General features: G+C 42.6%; 1 protein-coding gene across 1 annotated transcript in view; it reads left to right on the top strand.

Moving 5' to 3' along the window:
- FMNL2 (formin like 2) overlaps positions 1 to 16,811 on the top strand; it is a 254,022-nt gene that overhangs the window by 205,527 nt on the left and 31,684 nt on the right. The window contains 6 exon segments of the mRNA XM_015408483.1: positions 2,716 to 2,826; positions 8,735 to 8,852; positions 8,855 to 8,883; positions 11,042 to 11,143; positions 12,946 to 13,258; positions 13,622 to 13,819. Of these exon segments, the coding sequence (XP_015263969.1) occupies positions 2,716 to 2,826; positions 8,735 to 8,852; positions 8,855 to 8,883; positions 11,042 to 11,143; positions 12,946 to 13,258; positions 13,622 to 13,819 (871 nt within the window).

Raw genomic sequence — 16,811 nt, 5'->3', positions numbered from 1 at the left:
CTAGCTCACACTAACTCAGCTTAGAGGGAACACTGGTCACAAATATGTTCAAAGTACCCACTGCAGACTTCATGGAAGAATTATCTGATGGCCTGTCGCAGACACGCTGCTCCGTCCTATTTGCGATGACGCCACAGGCAACTACTGCAGCTGCTTATAAGGGGAAGTAAGAGATGAAAAACCCTGGGTATTTTTAACTTCTTTCAGAAGCTGACAGACGTCACATCTGGAGTCAAGGGAAAGAAGTGGGCAACATGTGGTCAGCTAACCAGACAGTTATCTCTCTGTCAGGAATAAAACCAGCAAATTCAGATAGCAAGCAACATCACGAGAGTGGAAGAAATCTTTGCCATCTTTTCAAGGAGTTGTTAGGAAACTGGGGACAATGGGATCTGAGCATCAAGCATAGCCCCTGCTGCATTTCATTCCAGGTGCTGCTGGGTGTCTGGGAGAGTAAATCCTGATGATTCTTAGGGCAATGTCAAGTACATAAGCATCTGCAGACTCAGAGAAGAAATGTTTGCTAGTGTTTCTCTTTCAGGTCACTAATGAGCTGTGCCGTACCACACATTGGGGAGTTAGGTCTCTAAAACTTGGGCTTGTTACAAATAAAATCTTGTTGTTTATCCTCTACTTCCTTCCCCTCCTTCTCAACGGTTAAAATATAATCATTATGTAGAAGAAACAGTTGAGAATTAATGGCACATGGTTTGTCAGATCAGATTCTTCTGTTGCCATCTGGTTGTTTGAAACAGCATGTGGCAAAATGTGTTCCAGGAGGTTTGGGAAAAGAGGCAACATTTGCATGTGCGGAGGGTCATTGTGGAGTCCTAGAGTTGCCAACCTCCAGGTAGAGCCTGAAGTTCTCCCGCTTTTACAAATGATCTCCAGATGACGGAGATCAGTTCCCAGAGAAAATAGCTACTTTTGAGGATGGACTCTGTGTGGTATTTATACCATGCTGAGGTCCCTCCCCAAACCCCAGTATTTCCAGACTCCACCCCCAAAATCTCCAAGTATTTGTCAACCCAGAGCTGGCAACCCTGTTGTGAACCCATGGACCATCTGAGTTGTGAGCTCATTTGGGTTTCTCATATTGATCATGTTTATCAGCATGAAGGGGTCAAGCCAAGCTCTGTAGGTTCTTTTTGAAACATGAATAATTACACTGGAACATCAATGCAATCATAACTCTAGACTGTTGACCTTCCCTTAGCTTGACATTAAACCTGGGGTATGGAATATTTCCCCCCAGCAATAAGCACTCCTTGGAGTAAACAGGAAAAGAACGTTTGAAAATGAATTTTAGACATTCTTGTGACTGTTGTTCCAGCGAGCTGCCATTTTAAAATAATCCAGATATTTAGTTTAAGGAAAACAGATTATTTTGCTTGAGTTCCATTAAATGTGTGCATGGTTAGTGTGGATGTGAGGATTAGTCACCATCATAACAACCATTTATTAAGTTCAGTCAGTATTTTTTCTTACTGCATTGGTTTGTATCAATCAGCTTTCTGATTTTTAGGACCACAGCAGAGAGTTTGGTGAAATAGTCATTTTAATGAAGGAAACTTTAAAGACTTTTCAGAGCTGAATTTTATGCACAAGCTAAATTGCAGTCTAGGACCTCAGATTGTGAGGGGCCCTTAAACAGAACAAGATTTACTAAAACTTACTAAATTACCATGTTTAGTAATGCCGTGGGCCTCTTTAATTTGTCATAGTTAGGGCCTCAGCATGTCTTAATCCAGACATGAGACTTGGTCAATGTTCCCTCTAAGCTGTGGAGTCTTGTGAGCAAAAAAATCTACTTTGTGAGCTCCTGGCATTAAAGTTGTGAGCGAGCGATTGCGCTGCTGCCTAAATTAGTTTGCTCTGGAGCCATCCTTTCTGAGCAAACACAAAAATGTGTGAGCCAGAGGCTAAAAAACTGTGATCTACCCCACACTAACTCAGTTTAGAGGGAACACTGGACTTGATGTATCTTCAGTTTATTAAGAAAAGGAACAGCATAATCTGTGGAAAAGGGTGAAGATTGACTTTCTGTCAGTGTTGGGTTTATTCCAAAAAACAGGGGAAAAAGACTTCTTGGGTGATATTTTCTAAAAGCCGTGCTTTTGGCCTGCATATTTCACTGCCTTCTCCATCTCAGTTTTCTGACAGGCCAGATGTAGGGTAGCCAAGCTGTCCTGTACAACAGTCAGGAGGTTCGTGGTTGGGACATGGGAGGGGGGACATTATATGTGCCATCATATCACATATGATATTGGATAGCTCTAGGAATTACCAGAATTGCCATAGAGTTATGGCAATTCCTAGAACTACTTTATGTCACTTCTGGGGAAAACCCAGAAGTGACATAGCAGCGCATATGACACTGCTGTTTTTTTAAAAAAAATAAAAATAAAGGAAAGCTGCCACAGTGGGAGGCCTGGCATCCCTAGCCAGATGTTCTGATTTTTTTTTTAATAACAAAGAGATCATTCAGTAAAAAGTTAGATACAAATAAATTTAAAGCTTTGTTCTGAAAATTTCAGACTCTTGACAATTCTGCGTCCAGCACCCCATTCTGTACCTGAACAATATACAGAATTGTTTTTGTTTAATAAGACAGCCAACCTTATGACAACTCATTTTGTTCCTGTGCAAAAGAAAGGACGCACCATTATTGCATGTATTATCAATATTTAATTTGTGACAACTGTTGTTTTACAGGTGGCATGCATGCAATTCATCAACATAGTCGTTCACTCAGTGGAAGACATGAATTTCAGAGTTCACCTCCAATATGAATTTACAAAACTAGGCCTGGATCAATATCTGGATGTGAGTATAACCGGCTCATGGGTTCTGTAAGTGAAGATCTTGTCTCACTAACCTGTTAGTGTTCTTTGAGGGGATGAATAAACATGTGGACAAGGGAGCTCCAATAGATATTGTTTACCTTGACTTCCAGAAAGCTTTTGATAAAGTTCCTCATCAAAGGTTCCTAAGTAAGCTCAAAAATCATGGGATAAAAGGACAAGTCCTTTTATGGATCAAAAATGGGCTAATTAATAGAAAACAGAGAGTGAGTATAAATGGGCAATTTTCTCAGTTTGGTGTAGTGGTTAAGTGCGTGGACTCTAATCTGGGAGAACCGGGTTTGATTCCCCACTCCTCCACTTGCACCTGGCTGGATGACCTTGGGCAAGCCATAACTCTGGCACAGCTGTTCTTGAAAAAGAGCAGTTTCTGTCAAGAGTTCTCTCAGCCCCACCTACCGCACAGGGTGTCTGTTGTGGGGAGGGGAAGGAGTTTGTAAGCCGCTCTGAGACACCTTTGGGTAGTGAAGGGTGGGGTATAAATCCAATCTCTTCTCTTCTTCTTCTTCTTCAGTGGAGGGTGGTAAGCAGTGGGGTACCGCAGGGATCAGTACTTGGTCCACTGCTTTTTAACTTGTTCATTAATGATTTGGAGTTGGGAGTAAGCAGTGAAGTGGCTAAATTTGTAGATGATACAAAGTTGTTCAGGGTGGTGAAAACCAGTGAGGATTGTGAGGCACTCCAAAGGGATCTGTCAAAGTTGGGCGAGTGGGCGTCAACATGGCAAATGGGGTTCAATGTGGCCAAGTGCAAGGTGATGCACATTGGAGCCAAAAATCCTAAATATAAATACACATTGATGGGGTCTGAACTGGCAGAGACAGATCAAGAGAGAGATCTTGGAGTTGTAGTAGATAACTCACTGAAAATGTCGAGACAGTGTGTGACTGCAATAAAGAAGGCAAATGCTATGCTGGGGATTATTAGGAAGGGTATTGAAAACAGATCAGCCAATATAATAATGTTCTCCCTTTCTCACAATATAAGAACTTGTGGGCACTCAATGAAATTGCTGAGCAGTCGGGTTAGAATGGATAAAAGGAAGTACTTCTTCACCCAAAGAGTAATTAACACATATAATTCACTGCCACAGGAAGCGTTGGCGGCTACAAGCATGGACGGTTTCAAAAGGGAATTAGATAAGCATATGGAGCAGAGGTCCATCAGTGGCTATTAGCCACAAGGTATAGATAGGAGCTCTGGGGCAAATGATGTTCTGTCTTCTTGGTGCTTGGGGGGGGGTCAACAGTGGGAGGGCTTCTAATGTCCTAGCCCCACTGGTGGACCTCCGGATGGCACTGGTATTTCTGGCCACTGTGTGACACAGAGTGTTGGACTGGATGGGCCTTTGGCCTGATCCAACAATGGCATCTCTTATGTTCTTATGTAATCATGCAGGGTTTAACCTGTTCTTCTTTTAACATCAGGTCCATAGTTTTCGCTCCCTTACATTTGTTGTATTCTATTTTATTATATGTCTGTTGGAATTTGTAAAAAAAGAAAAAGAAAAAAAAATAACCTGTTCTTCTTCAGAATCATATTGAAGCAATAACTTGTAAATTCGTCCTAATAAATGGTCTTTATATCATGAGACAGTCTTTTCAAAATCAGTCAGTTCATTGATAAATTCTCTCTTAGTGAAGATATTCTTTTTAAATCTCGAAGCAATTTGAAAGTATATCCACCATTGTATCTCTTTTCCTTCTTTAATCTCTTGCCACGTCTTGATACCACCTTGAGAACTGCCGTAATAAGCATCTATTGGTGACATTATTAATGGAATTGTAGGAATGATTCTCTTTTGTAGCATTTCCCAAATTTTAAGTACGCTGTCTCTGATTATGTCTTTTTTCTTGGGTTTTGTTTTTTGATATAGATTTTTTAAATCCACATATAGCTATGTGGTCCATCATCAAGATTTGAAGATTCTAATTTTATCAATTTTTCATGGGGACTTCTGATCCAATCTGATATCCAAACTAGCCCAGGGGCTTGGTAATATAATTAATGATAGGTATTGCCAGACCACCTCTTTTCTTCTCGTCTTGCAGTACTTTAAATCTTATTCTTGGCTTCTTATCTGTCCATGCAGACTTATTTATTTGTCTTTGCCAGTCACTCAGAGTCTTTTCAGGAATTGAAATTGTAATAATCTGTAACAAAAAGTTTAATTTTGGTAGCATGCTCATTTTTATAGCAGAAATTCTTCCTAGCCAGGATAGATGTAGTTTGGACCATCTCTCTAAATCTTTTTGTATTTTGGACCAGGTTGTCAAGTAATTGTCCTTTAATAGTGTATCATTCTGTCCCATAAGATATATTCCTAGGTATTTGACTAGGTTGTTTGTTACATCAAATGCTGAAATTTTCTTAATCGCTTCCTCTTCTTGGGTAGTTGAAAATTTTAAAATAATCTTAGTTTTCTTCCTTTTGATTTTATAACCTGAAAAGGCTCCAAACTTGTCAGTTTGCTCCATTACATGTTGGAGAGATTGTAGGGGGTTTGAAATTGTAAGGAGCATGTCATCTGCATAACTCTTTAAATTCCTCTTCTTCTACTTTTAATTCTTAAATTTTAAAGTCTTATCTTAGAAGCAAAAATTTCCATCACAAGGATGAAGAGAAGTGGATAGAGTGGACATCCTTGACGGGTTCCTTTTTTCTGTTTTAAATCCATTTGTCAAGACCCCATTGATTAAACTTTTTTGAATGTTTTTGAGTTTCGTGCTAGGACTTGATTGTGCAGATAATTAATTGCCCCATGTTCTTTATTAACAGGTGTGTATGTTTATTGTATTTTATAACAATCACATAATATTGGCCCGACTAAAACAAAACCATATTAGGACAAAAAAGATGGCACAATGGAATCACCATTGCAGTCATACCCAAAACCAATCTGACATAAGTTTGAAGAATGAAGGTTTTCCCCCTCCCCATTTATAAAAAGGCGAGCCCTTCCCACCTCTTTTTAATCACAAACCATGTTTTCTTCTCTATGGACATTGCTCTCTTGCATGCCATGGATGACTGCTCAGCTAGGGCTGTTGTTTTAATTTGGTGGATTTTGGATGCAGCTGCAAGACAGTCTGAAACGTGTGTGTGTGGGAGAATCCCTTTTACTTTGCATTTGATATGCGGTGACCACCCAGCTCTTAGTGCCAGGAGAAATGAATGGAACCAGATGCTGCATACGTTTCTGATGCAGTGACCTTTGCTCCAACAAAACGCTTCTGGTACGTGCGCCTCCCTCTGCTACACTGACCTCGCTGCAAAGGCAGCTGGATCTATTTCAGGCGTTTTGGCAGCCAATACTCAGCTCCTTCCCTGCCCCCCCCCTATTGAATCAGCGTAGTGACACATTGCTCAGGCTACAGCTGTGCAGACTTGTGAGGGTTTTATTCATTCTGTGTCTCCGTCATTCAGTCACGGGGATCATCAGACACGATTGCCTTCTTGGCAGTACAGATTTAACCACAACTGTGAAGACGGAATGAACTAATAATTACATGGGTATAACAAAGAGAAAACTGCAATTACGAGGAAGAAGAAGAAACTTCAAATTCTCACTTGACGTCTTCTGCTTGTTTTGTAATGAGAATCTTGCTCACTTTGGCTTCCTTGTTTCATTCCCATGTATCTCTCTATGTCTCTCTCTTCATGACATGAATATTCAGAAATATAATAGACAAGGAGTTAAGGAGTCACATCAGTAAACTTGTATCAGATTCTGTGATGGTGCTGTTAATAAAATGATAAAGTGAAGGAGAGAAGAGTGATGTCGTAGGCCTCTTTGAAAACAGTCCTGAGCAGATCTGCTCAGAATCCTGCTCCTGTCTGTTCAGTGGGGCTTACTCACAGGAAAGCATTCTTAGGACCGCACTGTTTGAATCCCCATTGGGAAGAAAAGTGAGATACAGATAGATAAATAAATAAAATGTGAATCTTTTAAAAAAAGTTTTAGAAAACTACCTGACAACTAAAAGGGTTCATATGCTCCAGGCCGAAGCACACATTACCCTCTTGCTGGATAAGGGGACTGATTACTTAGTCAGTTGTACATTTATTGGATAACAGCAAAACAGTTTTTTAAAAAAACCACTCAATTCCATGGCATTCTCTAGCTTTTGGAGGTGGGTTGAAGAGTTGGGGAAGACTTTAAAAACAAACATGTTTTGCTGATAAGCCATAATTAATGTTTTTTTCTTCCCTCACACAATAGGGATTCACTGGCAGTATGATTTTTAACTACAGTTAGGTTTTTGTGGCCTGTTTCTCCATCTTGAATTGTTTTTCTTTTCTCAGTATTGCATTATTAGGGACTGTTTGTATGAAAACATTATTTTTGATAATTAGGAGCTCAGTTGCTTGTATTGATATCTTGGCTCTGTTCCACAATATAACACAGTCAGAGCTGCTTTCATATCTGTGAGGAATATTTATGCTCTATATAATATGTCCCTGCTGATGTTACACTCATGCATGGGGACTATTGTTTATCGAAAAGGAAACTTAATGGCTACCTCTTTCTGAGTTACCAGCTCTAGAAAAAGGTGTCCCCCCCCCAATGAGTTCAGTTGAATCAGGGAAACTTTATTTTGGAATGACTCCAATGGACTTAGAAGGGTAGAACTTTGCTTAGGATGGTACTGTGAGAGCCTCTTTCAAGTTAAGAGGAAAACAAACTAACAAAGCTTCTGCCATAAACAGGAAGAGACATGGGGGCAAGCGGGCCACATTACCAATACTGAGCTTCTGAGTCAGTGAGATTCCACTTCCCATCCTTAAAAGCAAAATGGAAAAATTGAGGATTATTGATACTCAATGTAATTATGGATACTCAGTGTAATTAATAACTATTGGGGTGTGTGTCTGCACACACAAGCAAGTGGCTACTGTGTTGTACTGAACAGAAAACAATGGCTGGATGTAGAGGTCACATCCTGCCCCTAGACCAGGTGGCACCTGGAGATCTCCCGCTATTGCAGTTGATTTCCAAATGACCAAGATCAGGTTCCCTGGAGAAAATGACTACTTCGGAGGGTAGATTCTATGACATTATACCCTGCTGGGGCCCCTCCCCTCCCCAAACCCCACCCTCCCCAGGCTCAACCCACCAAATCTTCAGGTATTTCCCAATCCAGAGCTGACAACCCTACCCTAGCCCCAGAACAATATAGGCCCCCTTCCTGCAATATTTCTTGATTTGTTTTTAAAATTTGTACCCCACAAGTAACCCAGTCAGGTTCTTGCTACAGTTTAGATAAAATAACAATCAAGACAATTAAAAACAGGATTAAAGACTGTAAAACCAGGCAAACTAAGGCCAAACAAAACCGCTCGAGACATGAATTCGCCAACAGGACATTCAACAGCTTGCCTAAGAAGGAAGGTCTTGAAACATTTCTTGAAAATGGAAAGGAGGGGGATTTCCAGATGCATGGACTCATCATTTTTTTTTTTTTAAATCAGCCTTAGATTTTACTGCCACTCTCTGTGCCTCCATTAGTGCAAGCTCATAGAACAGGGTCTACTTTTCTCTCTGAAGACATGGGAGAAGACGCTTCAGATTATCCCGCCAGTCACTCCTATTATTCACATCTTTCAAACTCTGATTTTCAGGACTCCAGCAATTTGTGCTATTGGATGTGGAACGTAGAGCTATTGGATGTGGAACGTAGCTTAGAAAACCTTTAAAAAATCCTTCGGGGTTTTAGGGGAAACACCCTCAATTTAGAATGTATCAGTAATAATTGTAAAAACATGCATGTTGCAACATGTGTCATTGGTGTCACTCCTGATTGTAGATTCCTTTATTTGTGCCGAATTCATTTGATGTCTTCTGTTTTGTTTTGCTTTCGTACTTTCAGAAGCTGAAACACACAGAGAGTGATAAGCTGCAGGTGCAGATTCAGGCTTATTTGGACAATGTGTTTGACGTGGGAGCTTTGCTGGAAGATGCTGAAACGAAGAATGCTGCCTTGGAAAGAGGGGAGAACTGGAAGAAAATATATCTCATGTTAGTATAAACACTGATGTTTTCTTCCTTTTTTAAAGTGAGTTGGTTAGCCAAATAGGTGTGTTATCCTTGCTGACGGGTGGGCTGCACAAGGATTACTGCATCAGGGCATTTAACTGTTAACCTCAAATATACTTCAGCTGGCCTTTACCAGTATACCAGCAACATTCTTTTGCTCATCCTTAATTGTTTCTGCTATCTTGATGGGAAGAAGTCAAAGATGTAGAGGGAAACTAATTTTAATGGAGTCATGATTTTAGACCAGTCTGCAATATATGTCACGTTTCATCTTGGCAGTGTTACAGAACACATCACTTAAATGACTGGAAAACATCACTTAATGGCCCTCCTATTACTAGGAACAAATTCCAGGCTTGTAGCCAAAAAAGCTCCTGCAGAACATCAGTTCTTCCCACTTTCATTTTTGATGCTTGGAAAGACTATCCCTGGGGTCCACGTTAGGGTTGCCAAGCCCCCCCCCGGCCACCAGCGGGCAGTGGGGTTGGGGTTGGGGTAGGGTTGCCAGATCCGGGTTGGGAAATTTGTGCGTGGAACCTGGGGAGGACAGGGACCTCCAGGGGAACTGATCTCTGAAGTCTGGATATCAGCTGTAATTCTGGGGGATCCCCAGGTACAACCTGGAGGCTGGCATCCCTAACCCACATGGGCAAAGAGCCTTGTGTGCCCAGGAACTGCACCGAGGAGGGAAGAAAGGGAGGTTTGCTCTAGAAGTTTGCTATTGTTGCTTCTTTATTTATGACATAGAATTGACTTTGAGTAGCTCCATTTTGGCTCTGGAGCAATGTATATCATATATGGAATTATCCATTTATGCATGTGTGTGGTCCTTCTTGCCTTCTCTGAGCACTGTCTTCCTACTCGAGTGCCATAAATGAAAGTAAATTGTTTTGTGATTGTTGTTGAGTCACATAGTTCTGGAGTATTTTATTTCAATAGAATTACAATTCCAGATGGAATCACTTGGGAGAATAGCTTCAGTATGAACTCTGCAATAGGCTGGAAAAATTAATTTACATATAAATTGCACATTCCATGGATCTATAGAACACACAAATGCAACCAGTTGGAACTTCATGCCATAAAAGGACACATTAGAAATCTCCATCGCTCCCAAGATGTACAGTATGTTTGCAAAGTAGATCAAGACTGAGGAAGCATGGCCTCTGCCAGATGTCTCAGATCTTTTGGAGCTTGCAGGTACCTTTAGACTTCTGACATAGGGTGGTGAGTGCAACCACAAAACGGCTGCTGTAGAAGTAGGTGGAGCCACCACAAAATGTCAAGAATGAGGTTATGCATAATAACAACTCTTCAACATTTCAAGCAGAAGCTCTGCTTAACAGGATGCCTTTTTAAGTATTTGTGTAAAAATTGTTCAAAAATATTTTCTTGCATACACGCAGCTTAGCTTCAGTCACACAGTGTATCTCCTTGTGCTGTGGTGTCAGCTGCTGGTGAATCATTGTTTCTTTGGATCTGCACAGCCAGTCAGACCTCCAAGTGTCCAGTCAGAAGCCCTGCAGGGCAAAAGTTCCACCTGGCACCCACGAGCCCCTTGTTGGTGACTTTTTGCCAGTGCACTGAAAAACTGAGAAGCAGGGATCATGCTGGGATTAGGGGTGCCAACTCCAGGTTGGGAAATTCCTGGAGATTTGGGGGTAGAGGATGGGGAGGGCGGGGTTTAAGGAGGAGAGGGACATCATCAAGGGTATAATGCCATTGAATCACAGTGGCTTTCCAACGTCTCAAGCCTCTGAGGTCTCTCACAGCCGTCCTCCTTGATTTCTTTTTAAGTAGGCACGTCATAGACTGGACCTGGGTCAATCTTCTGTGCACAAAGTATGAATTCTGCCACTGAACTATGACCATTAGTTGCCTGGTAGGCACCCCAGGGCTTGAATTAGGAGCCCTGCCATACAGGTGCAACTAGGACCACCCATTAACTGGAACCGCACCCATTAAGCAAGTGTGCATCTACTGATGTTTTCCTGTTCTGAAAACCTGTCAGTTTTTTGGACAACAGAATTTCTAGAATGATCTAGACAATGGAATTTCCCATTTATTTCATTCCCTTGGATTTCTTTTTTTTAAATTGCTGAAATATCTCTTACCAATTAACCTCCTTTAAAACACACAGATATCAGAAAAACTTCAAGACACAGAAAATGAAGCTATGGCAAAGATTGTAGAACTGGAAAAACAGCTCATGCAGAGAAACAAAGAACTGGATGTCGTTCGAGTAAGTATATGCTTGTGGAGTGCAGTGCTCCATAAATTGCTCACAGGTATCTCAAGGTTTAAAAAGTGAAGTTCGCTAAACTCACCTTTTGCTCTCACAATTGATTGTGGGTGGATTTACTTACTGCAAGAATAAGGTAACTTTTCAAAGTGTACCTACTAGAAAGATGATGTTCTGAAACCCTTTGTTCCTTTTTGGAAATGGCTGCAAAAACTGCCAACATGTACAGAATGTATCTGTGCTATTATATACCATCTTCACCAGGTCAAGCAGTTGGCTCCATACCTGTTGCCCTCTGACCTAGCCACAGTGATCCATGCAGCAGTCACCTCCAGGCTGGAGTCCTGTAACTCACTCTATGCAGGGCTTCCATTGAGGTTGATTCGGAAAATGCAACTGATTCAGAATGCAGCTGCAACGGTTCTGACAGGAATCCCTTTTAGAGCACACATCCTACCAGTGCTCTATCTGTTGCACTGGCTCCAGATTGAAGACCAGATCAAATTCAAGGGTTTGTGTTAACCTTCAAATACCATATTGGAAAAATACGTTGGTAGATTATGTTAACGAACTATCCCTGACAAATCACTTTCAAATCAAATGCCTTAAGAGACTAAATTTAGCATATTCAAATGAGAATCAACTTCACTTTGGCAGACACAAATAACATACTTTAGCAAATAAATTTGGCAAGTCCCAATTAAACAATTCCTAGAATCCTTAATAATTAAGATGCCCAATTATTTCTCATTCACAGTGCGTCTGTGAGAGGGAGAGAGCACCACACGTGTCTGTCTCTGAAGTACAGAGACAAGTGAAAGAGCAGAAAGGGAATGAAGGCGAGGCTTTGGGGAATCTGAGCAGGAGAGTTATGCAGAAGATACTGGGAAAGGTGAAGAGCTGGCAGGAACTTTGGGAGAGTCAAAGGGAGGTTCTGGGGCAGGATTCAAGGTGTGCAGCACGAAGGGGGAGGGGACTGCACAGGTAAGAAGAACCATAAGGGGATGGAGTCAGAAAAAGAGGAATGATGTTTGCCCGTCCTGAAAGTGTGGCTCTGTGGTGGTGGAGGCAGGCTTGGATGAAAAATCTGAGCCATTTTCATGTTGGAAAGCTGGAACATTTATTGCCAGATTTCACAGTTCTTTCAAAGCTCTCTCAGCCCATAAAAACAAGTCCCGCTCACAACTAGCATAACACTAAGAGCTAGAACTTGCGCCTGCCAGACAATCTTTGGATCTCTGGGCTATTTTACACACAATGCCATATGATAGTGAATTAATTAAATTAATTTTATTAATTTGTTTAGTTAATTATTTAGTTAATTGAATTGCTCCTTTGGGGGATAAACTTTGCAGGATGATGTTCTGGAAACTGCATTTGCACAGGAGATAGATCTCTTATGATAATTAACTCAGGAAGGAGACCGAATCATTCTCTCTGATGGGTGGAGTATAATGTGGAAAGGTGTTAACTAGGTATTTGGAAAGGTGTTAACTGACCATCCCATCATTCCGGGTATAATGATCTCAGAATCCAGGAAACAAGCCTACAGGTGGGATTGCATATTTCTGCATGGGACACCTTATTGTCTCATCTTTCCGATAGCATTCGATCTACCTTGAATTTCCTTGTAAGCTGCTGTCTCGGTTTGCAAAGGGTGTGGGTGTACACAGACACACAAATGCTGTTTTCCTTCATATATTATGGCATCATATGACTATGGACTTCCTGAGGGGGGGGGACGGGCTCTTATGTTAACAGTTCAAATACAAATCAGTTCTTCCCTTTGGACTCATTTTCAGGAAATCTACAAAGATGCAAATACACAGGTCCACACGCTGAGGAAAATGGTCAAAGAAAAAGAGGAGGCCATTCAGCGGCAGTCAACACTGGAGAAAAAAATCCATGAACTGGAGAAACAAGGGTCCATTAAAATTCAGAAGAAAGGAGATGGTGATATCTCCATTCTTCCTGTCGGGGTGGCTTCAGGGACATCATCCTCAGGGTCCGAAGCTACTGCTGGAACGTGTATAGGGTCGGTTTCTGTCCCCGCACCTTCACTTCCATTGCCACCTCCACCACCTTTACCACTGTCAACAGCAGAAACAGAAGCAGGTGAGAAATGCTGGAAGGTATCTGGAAGTGCTTTTGAAGACTGTTCAGCTTTTGCAAACTATTTGTGCCATCCCATGCAGAGTTACACCCTTCTCGGCACATTGATGTCAGTAGGCTTAGAAGGGTGTACCTCTGTATAGGATTCCACTGATAAGATAATGAAGCTGAATTCGACATATTATGGGAAAATTGATTTCTCCCATGGAAGACATAGTCCACAGAAATTTATATACACTTGGAGTCAAATGGGGGAAACAGGTGAAAAGTACGGTAAGTTCCTCTGAAAGATGCCAATCTGTGCTCCTGTATGTTTACCATCTTGGCAAATACTTTCAAATAACCTCTTGCCTTTTCATTCTGTAGTACAAAATGGTCCTGTGACAGCACCCATGCCTCCGCCACCACCTCCACCTCCTCCGCCACCTCCGCCTCCACCTCCTCTTCCTGGTCCAGCCGCAGAACCAGTGCCAGCTCCACCAATGCCACCCCCGCCCCCACCATCAGCACCTCCTCTTCCAGGAACAGCCTCCCCTACGGTAGTTTTCAACTCAGGATTAGCAGGTAAGAACCAGCAAATGTTACCAGTGCTGGCTTTTGGGACATCTGTCAGTCAGGTATAGGCTTGTGTCTCCTGAGTTTTTGGTCATGCACAGGATTTGCCTGGGATTCTCTAGAAGCACATGGTTTCGTGACGTTCATCAGATTTTGGACACTCGACTGAGGTTGGAAATGCTCCCCTTACTTTTCCCCGATGCTTTGTTCAAGTGGGGACACAAATGGGTTATAAAGCCCTCCCAGACTGTGGGCTAGTCTTTCATTCAAAGGTTCAATTTCTGGGGCTGCATTTTGTTAACACCCCCCCCTCCCCAAAAAAACAACAACCTGTAGTTGACTGATTCTCACATGTAGCCTGGACCTCTGAAATGTCTTTATCTGCTATAAAGGAGGGCAGGTTTATGTCACTGGAAACAGGTGTTTGCTTATCCACTTTAGTCTAGAGAGACCCAAAAGGGGTGTGTCGTCCCCCCCCCCTTTTATGGCCTGTAAAGTTTCAAAACTTCACTTCCAAATAACACCTTTCTACCTAATGATTGTGAAAAGGCTGATTTGCCAACATTCCAGGCATGACTCCAAAATTCATGTGTCTGAACATGATTGAAGTTCTGCTTGGCCTGTTCTAGGTATTTCAGACAGCAAATCCCATTGGACCACGGCAACCATCGATCCAAAATTAAGTCAAGTTCATTATATCGGTTGTTCAGGGAGGAGAGAAACAGAGGTGCTGATGATTTCTTCAGCCAGAAGCTCAGAGGGCTGGAGAAACTTTGTCTAATCCTTAAGATGGAACTTTGCTCTTCCTCTAGGGTGGATGGACACCTTACTTCTGTGTGTCTCATGGGGATTTTGTGAGGGGAAAGAAAGGCTAAAAAGGGTAAAAGATAGGAGGAAGGGAAAATAGAACTGGAAGGGGGAAGAGCAGGAAAGGTAAAAAGGGAAAGCTGAGATGGGAGGGGACAGAGAAAGGAACAGAGAAGATATAGGAAAAGGTAGGAGGGCTGCGGAGAGGCTGCCGAGGCTGCCCAGGGAGTGCAAAAAGCAAAGGGGGAGGAAGGACGTAGGGAAATGAGATTCCCCTCACCTGTGAGTCCTCACAGGTTCCCCCTACTTGTTCTCTCTAAATCTTTATAGGATTTTCTCCTTTCTGGGAGCACAGTTGTGATAGGCAGAGTCTATAATTGAATCTGGTGGGGAACAGAATATTTTAAACCAACTAGCCACCTAACCCTGTATTCTAATATTTTAAAAACAAAATAAACTAGCATTCTGTTGATTTGGCACCCCGTTCAAGCTACAGTCCTCAGCAGTCTTAACCTTGAGTAAGCCCCATTGTACATAGTAGGGCTTACTTCTGAGCAAACATGCGATGCCCCCCTGGGGGGCGGGGAAACCCCCGCCCCAGAGGTCCGTTCCCCGGCGCCGCTGGATCAGGCCCCAGGGGGAACTCCACCCTGATGTGCGCGTCGCCTGGAAGTGATGCGGGCACGCCGGGCACGCTGGGGGCGGGGCCACGGCCATACAAGGGAAAACTCTTATGGTTTTCCCTTGTATGGCTGTGGCCCCGCCCCCAGCGTGCCTGGCGTCCTCCTGTCACTTCCGGGTGATGTGCGCGCGCACAGGACGCCGGCCGGGAGCCCCCCGCTCCCGGCAAAGATAGACTTGGCAACCCTAGCTTGTGCTGTCAGTCAGTCATGTAAGAAAAGTGCTTCGTTTCACCGGTCTCTTCCTGAATTTCATCCATGCTCATTCGTCCTTTGACGGTACATGTGAAGCTGGCGGAGAACAGGTTCCATGTCAGGCTCTGAAATGGTAGCCCTCTGTCTGTGTGGCTTTGTCTGGCCTGTTCCCTTTTTTCCAGTCCTTGGCTTGATCCTGTCATTATTCACATTCCTCCCCTTAAAGTCTGATGTTCAGTCAGCCTGCTAATCCTCTGTTTATTGTCTTGCTACAATTCATACAGTTTTCCTTCGAGTTCTCTGTTCTTTGGAGGAATATGAATCATGATTCATGCATTTAGGCCCTCTGTACAGAGCCCATTAATAAGAAAACGGGTCAACACATTTCCTAAGTGGTGCTGTCTAAATTTCAGGCATGGTTTGGAAAATTTTCATCGCATATCTGGATTTAAGCCTGGGACTAAATGTCATTTCCATTTTCTTTTTGTGCATGTTGAGAATGATCTTCTTAGAGACTGAAAAGACTTTGTCTGAATCAAACCTCAAAGCAGCTGCATTCCACTGATCAAGGAAATTAGATCAGAGGTCCACCAATGCACTTGTGAGGTTGCCAGGGGTCCTTCTGGCAAACAGGGCCTCCAGCAGCTTTACAGATCTGCTTTCCAGAGTTCCCATTTTCACAGCAATTTGAAAACTATAAGAAGAAGCAACAGGGTCTGCCAAGCTGTGAAAGAGACTCTATCCTCTCTTATCATGTCTATATTACTGTGGAGAGCAGGGTATTCTGTCTCTCCCAAGGTCTCTGCATGTGCCAGAGGACTAGGAAAATGTGGGGTTGGTGGTAACCACAAATAATGCTGGCTGATAAATCCTCCAGTGCATAAAGCAGCAAAGTCTTTATCATCTTCAAAGTTACATAATCCACTGCAGATCCAAATATCTCAATGTCAGGATCTAATTGGAAACACATGGTCCGACAGCAGCCTCCTGCAAAACCATCCTTACAGGTAGTAGGGTCTTCTGGCAAGCGTACCATGAGATTCCAGTAGGTGCCACTGAATCCTGTTTGATGCCAGCTTAATTAAGTCATTAAAGCCTTTGTAGTCAAAGAGACTTGGCAGGCACATCCTGGATTCACTGTGGTGTTATGACAGCAAGAGCCATATCAGCTGAGACGTTGGGAGATACATGATCGGAGCTCCACGCTTTTGTAAAAAAGCAGTAAAAGGTATGTGGGGGCCTGGTTCTGATCAGGACTGCAAAAGGAAGGAGGGAACTCCAGTCACAGAACTCCCAGTGTCTCATCTGGAATCATCCCA

The sequence above is a fragment of the Gekko japonicus genome, unplaced genomic scaffold, assembly GCF_001447785.1.
Source record: "Gekko japonicus isolate JY-2015 unplaced genomic scaffold, Gekko_japonicus_V1.1 scaffold998, whole genome shotgun sequence".
Classification (NCBI taxonomy): Eukaryota; Metazoa; Chordata; class Lepidosauria; order Squamata; family Gekkonidae; genus Gekko; species Gekko japonicus.
Note: the sequence above shows the minus strand (reverse complement) of the source record. Positions and strands in the feature narration are given on the sequence as shown.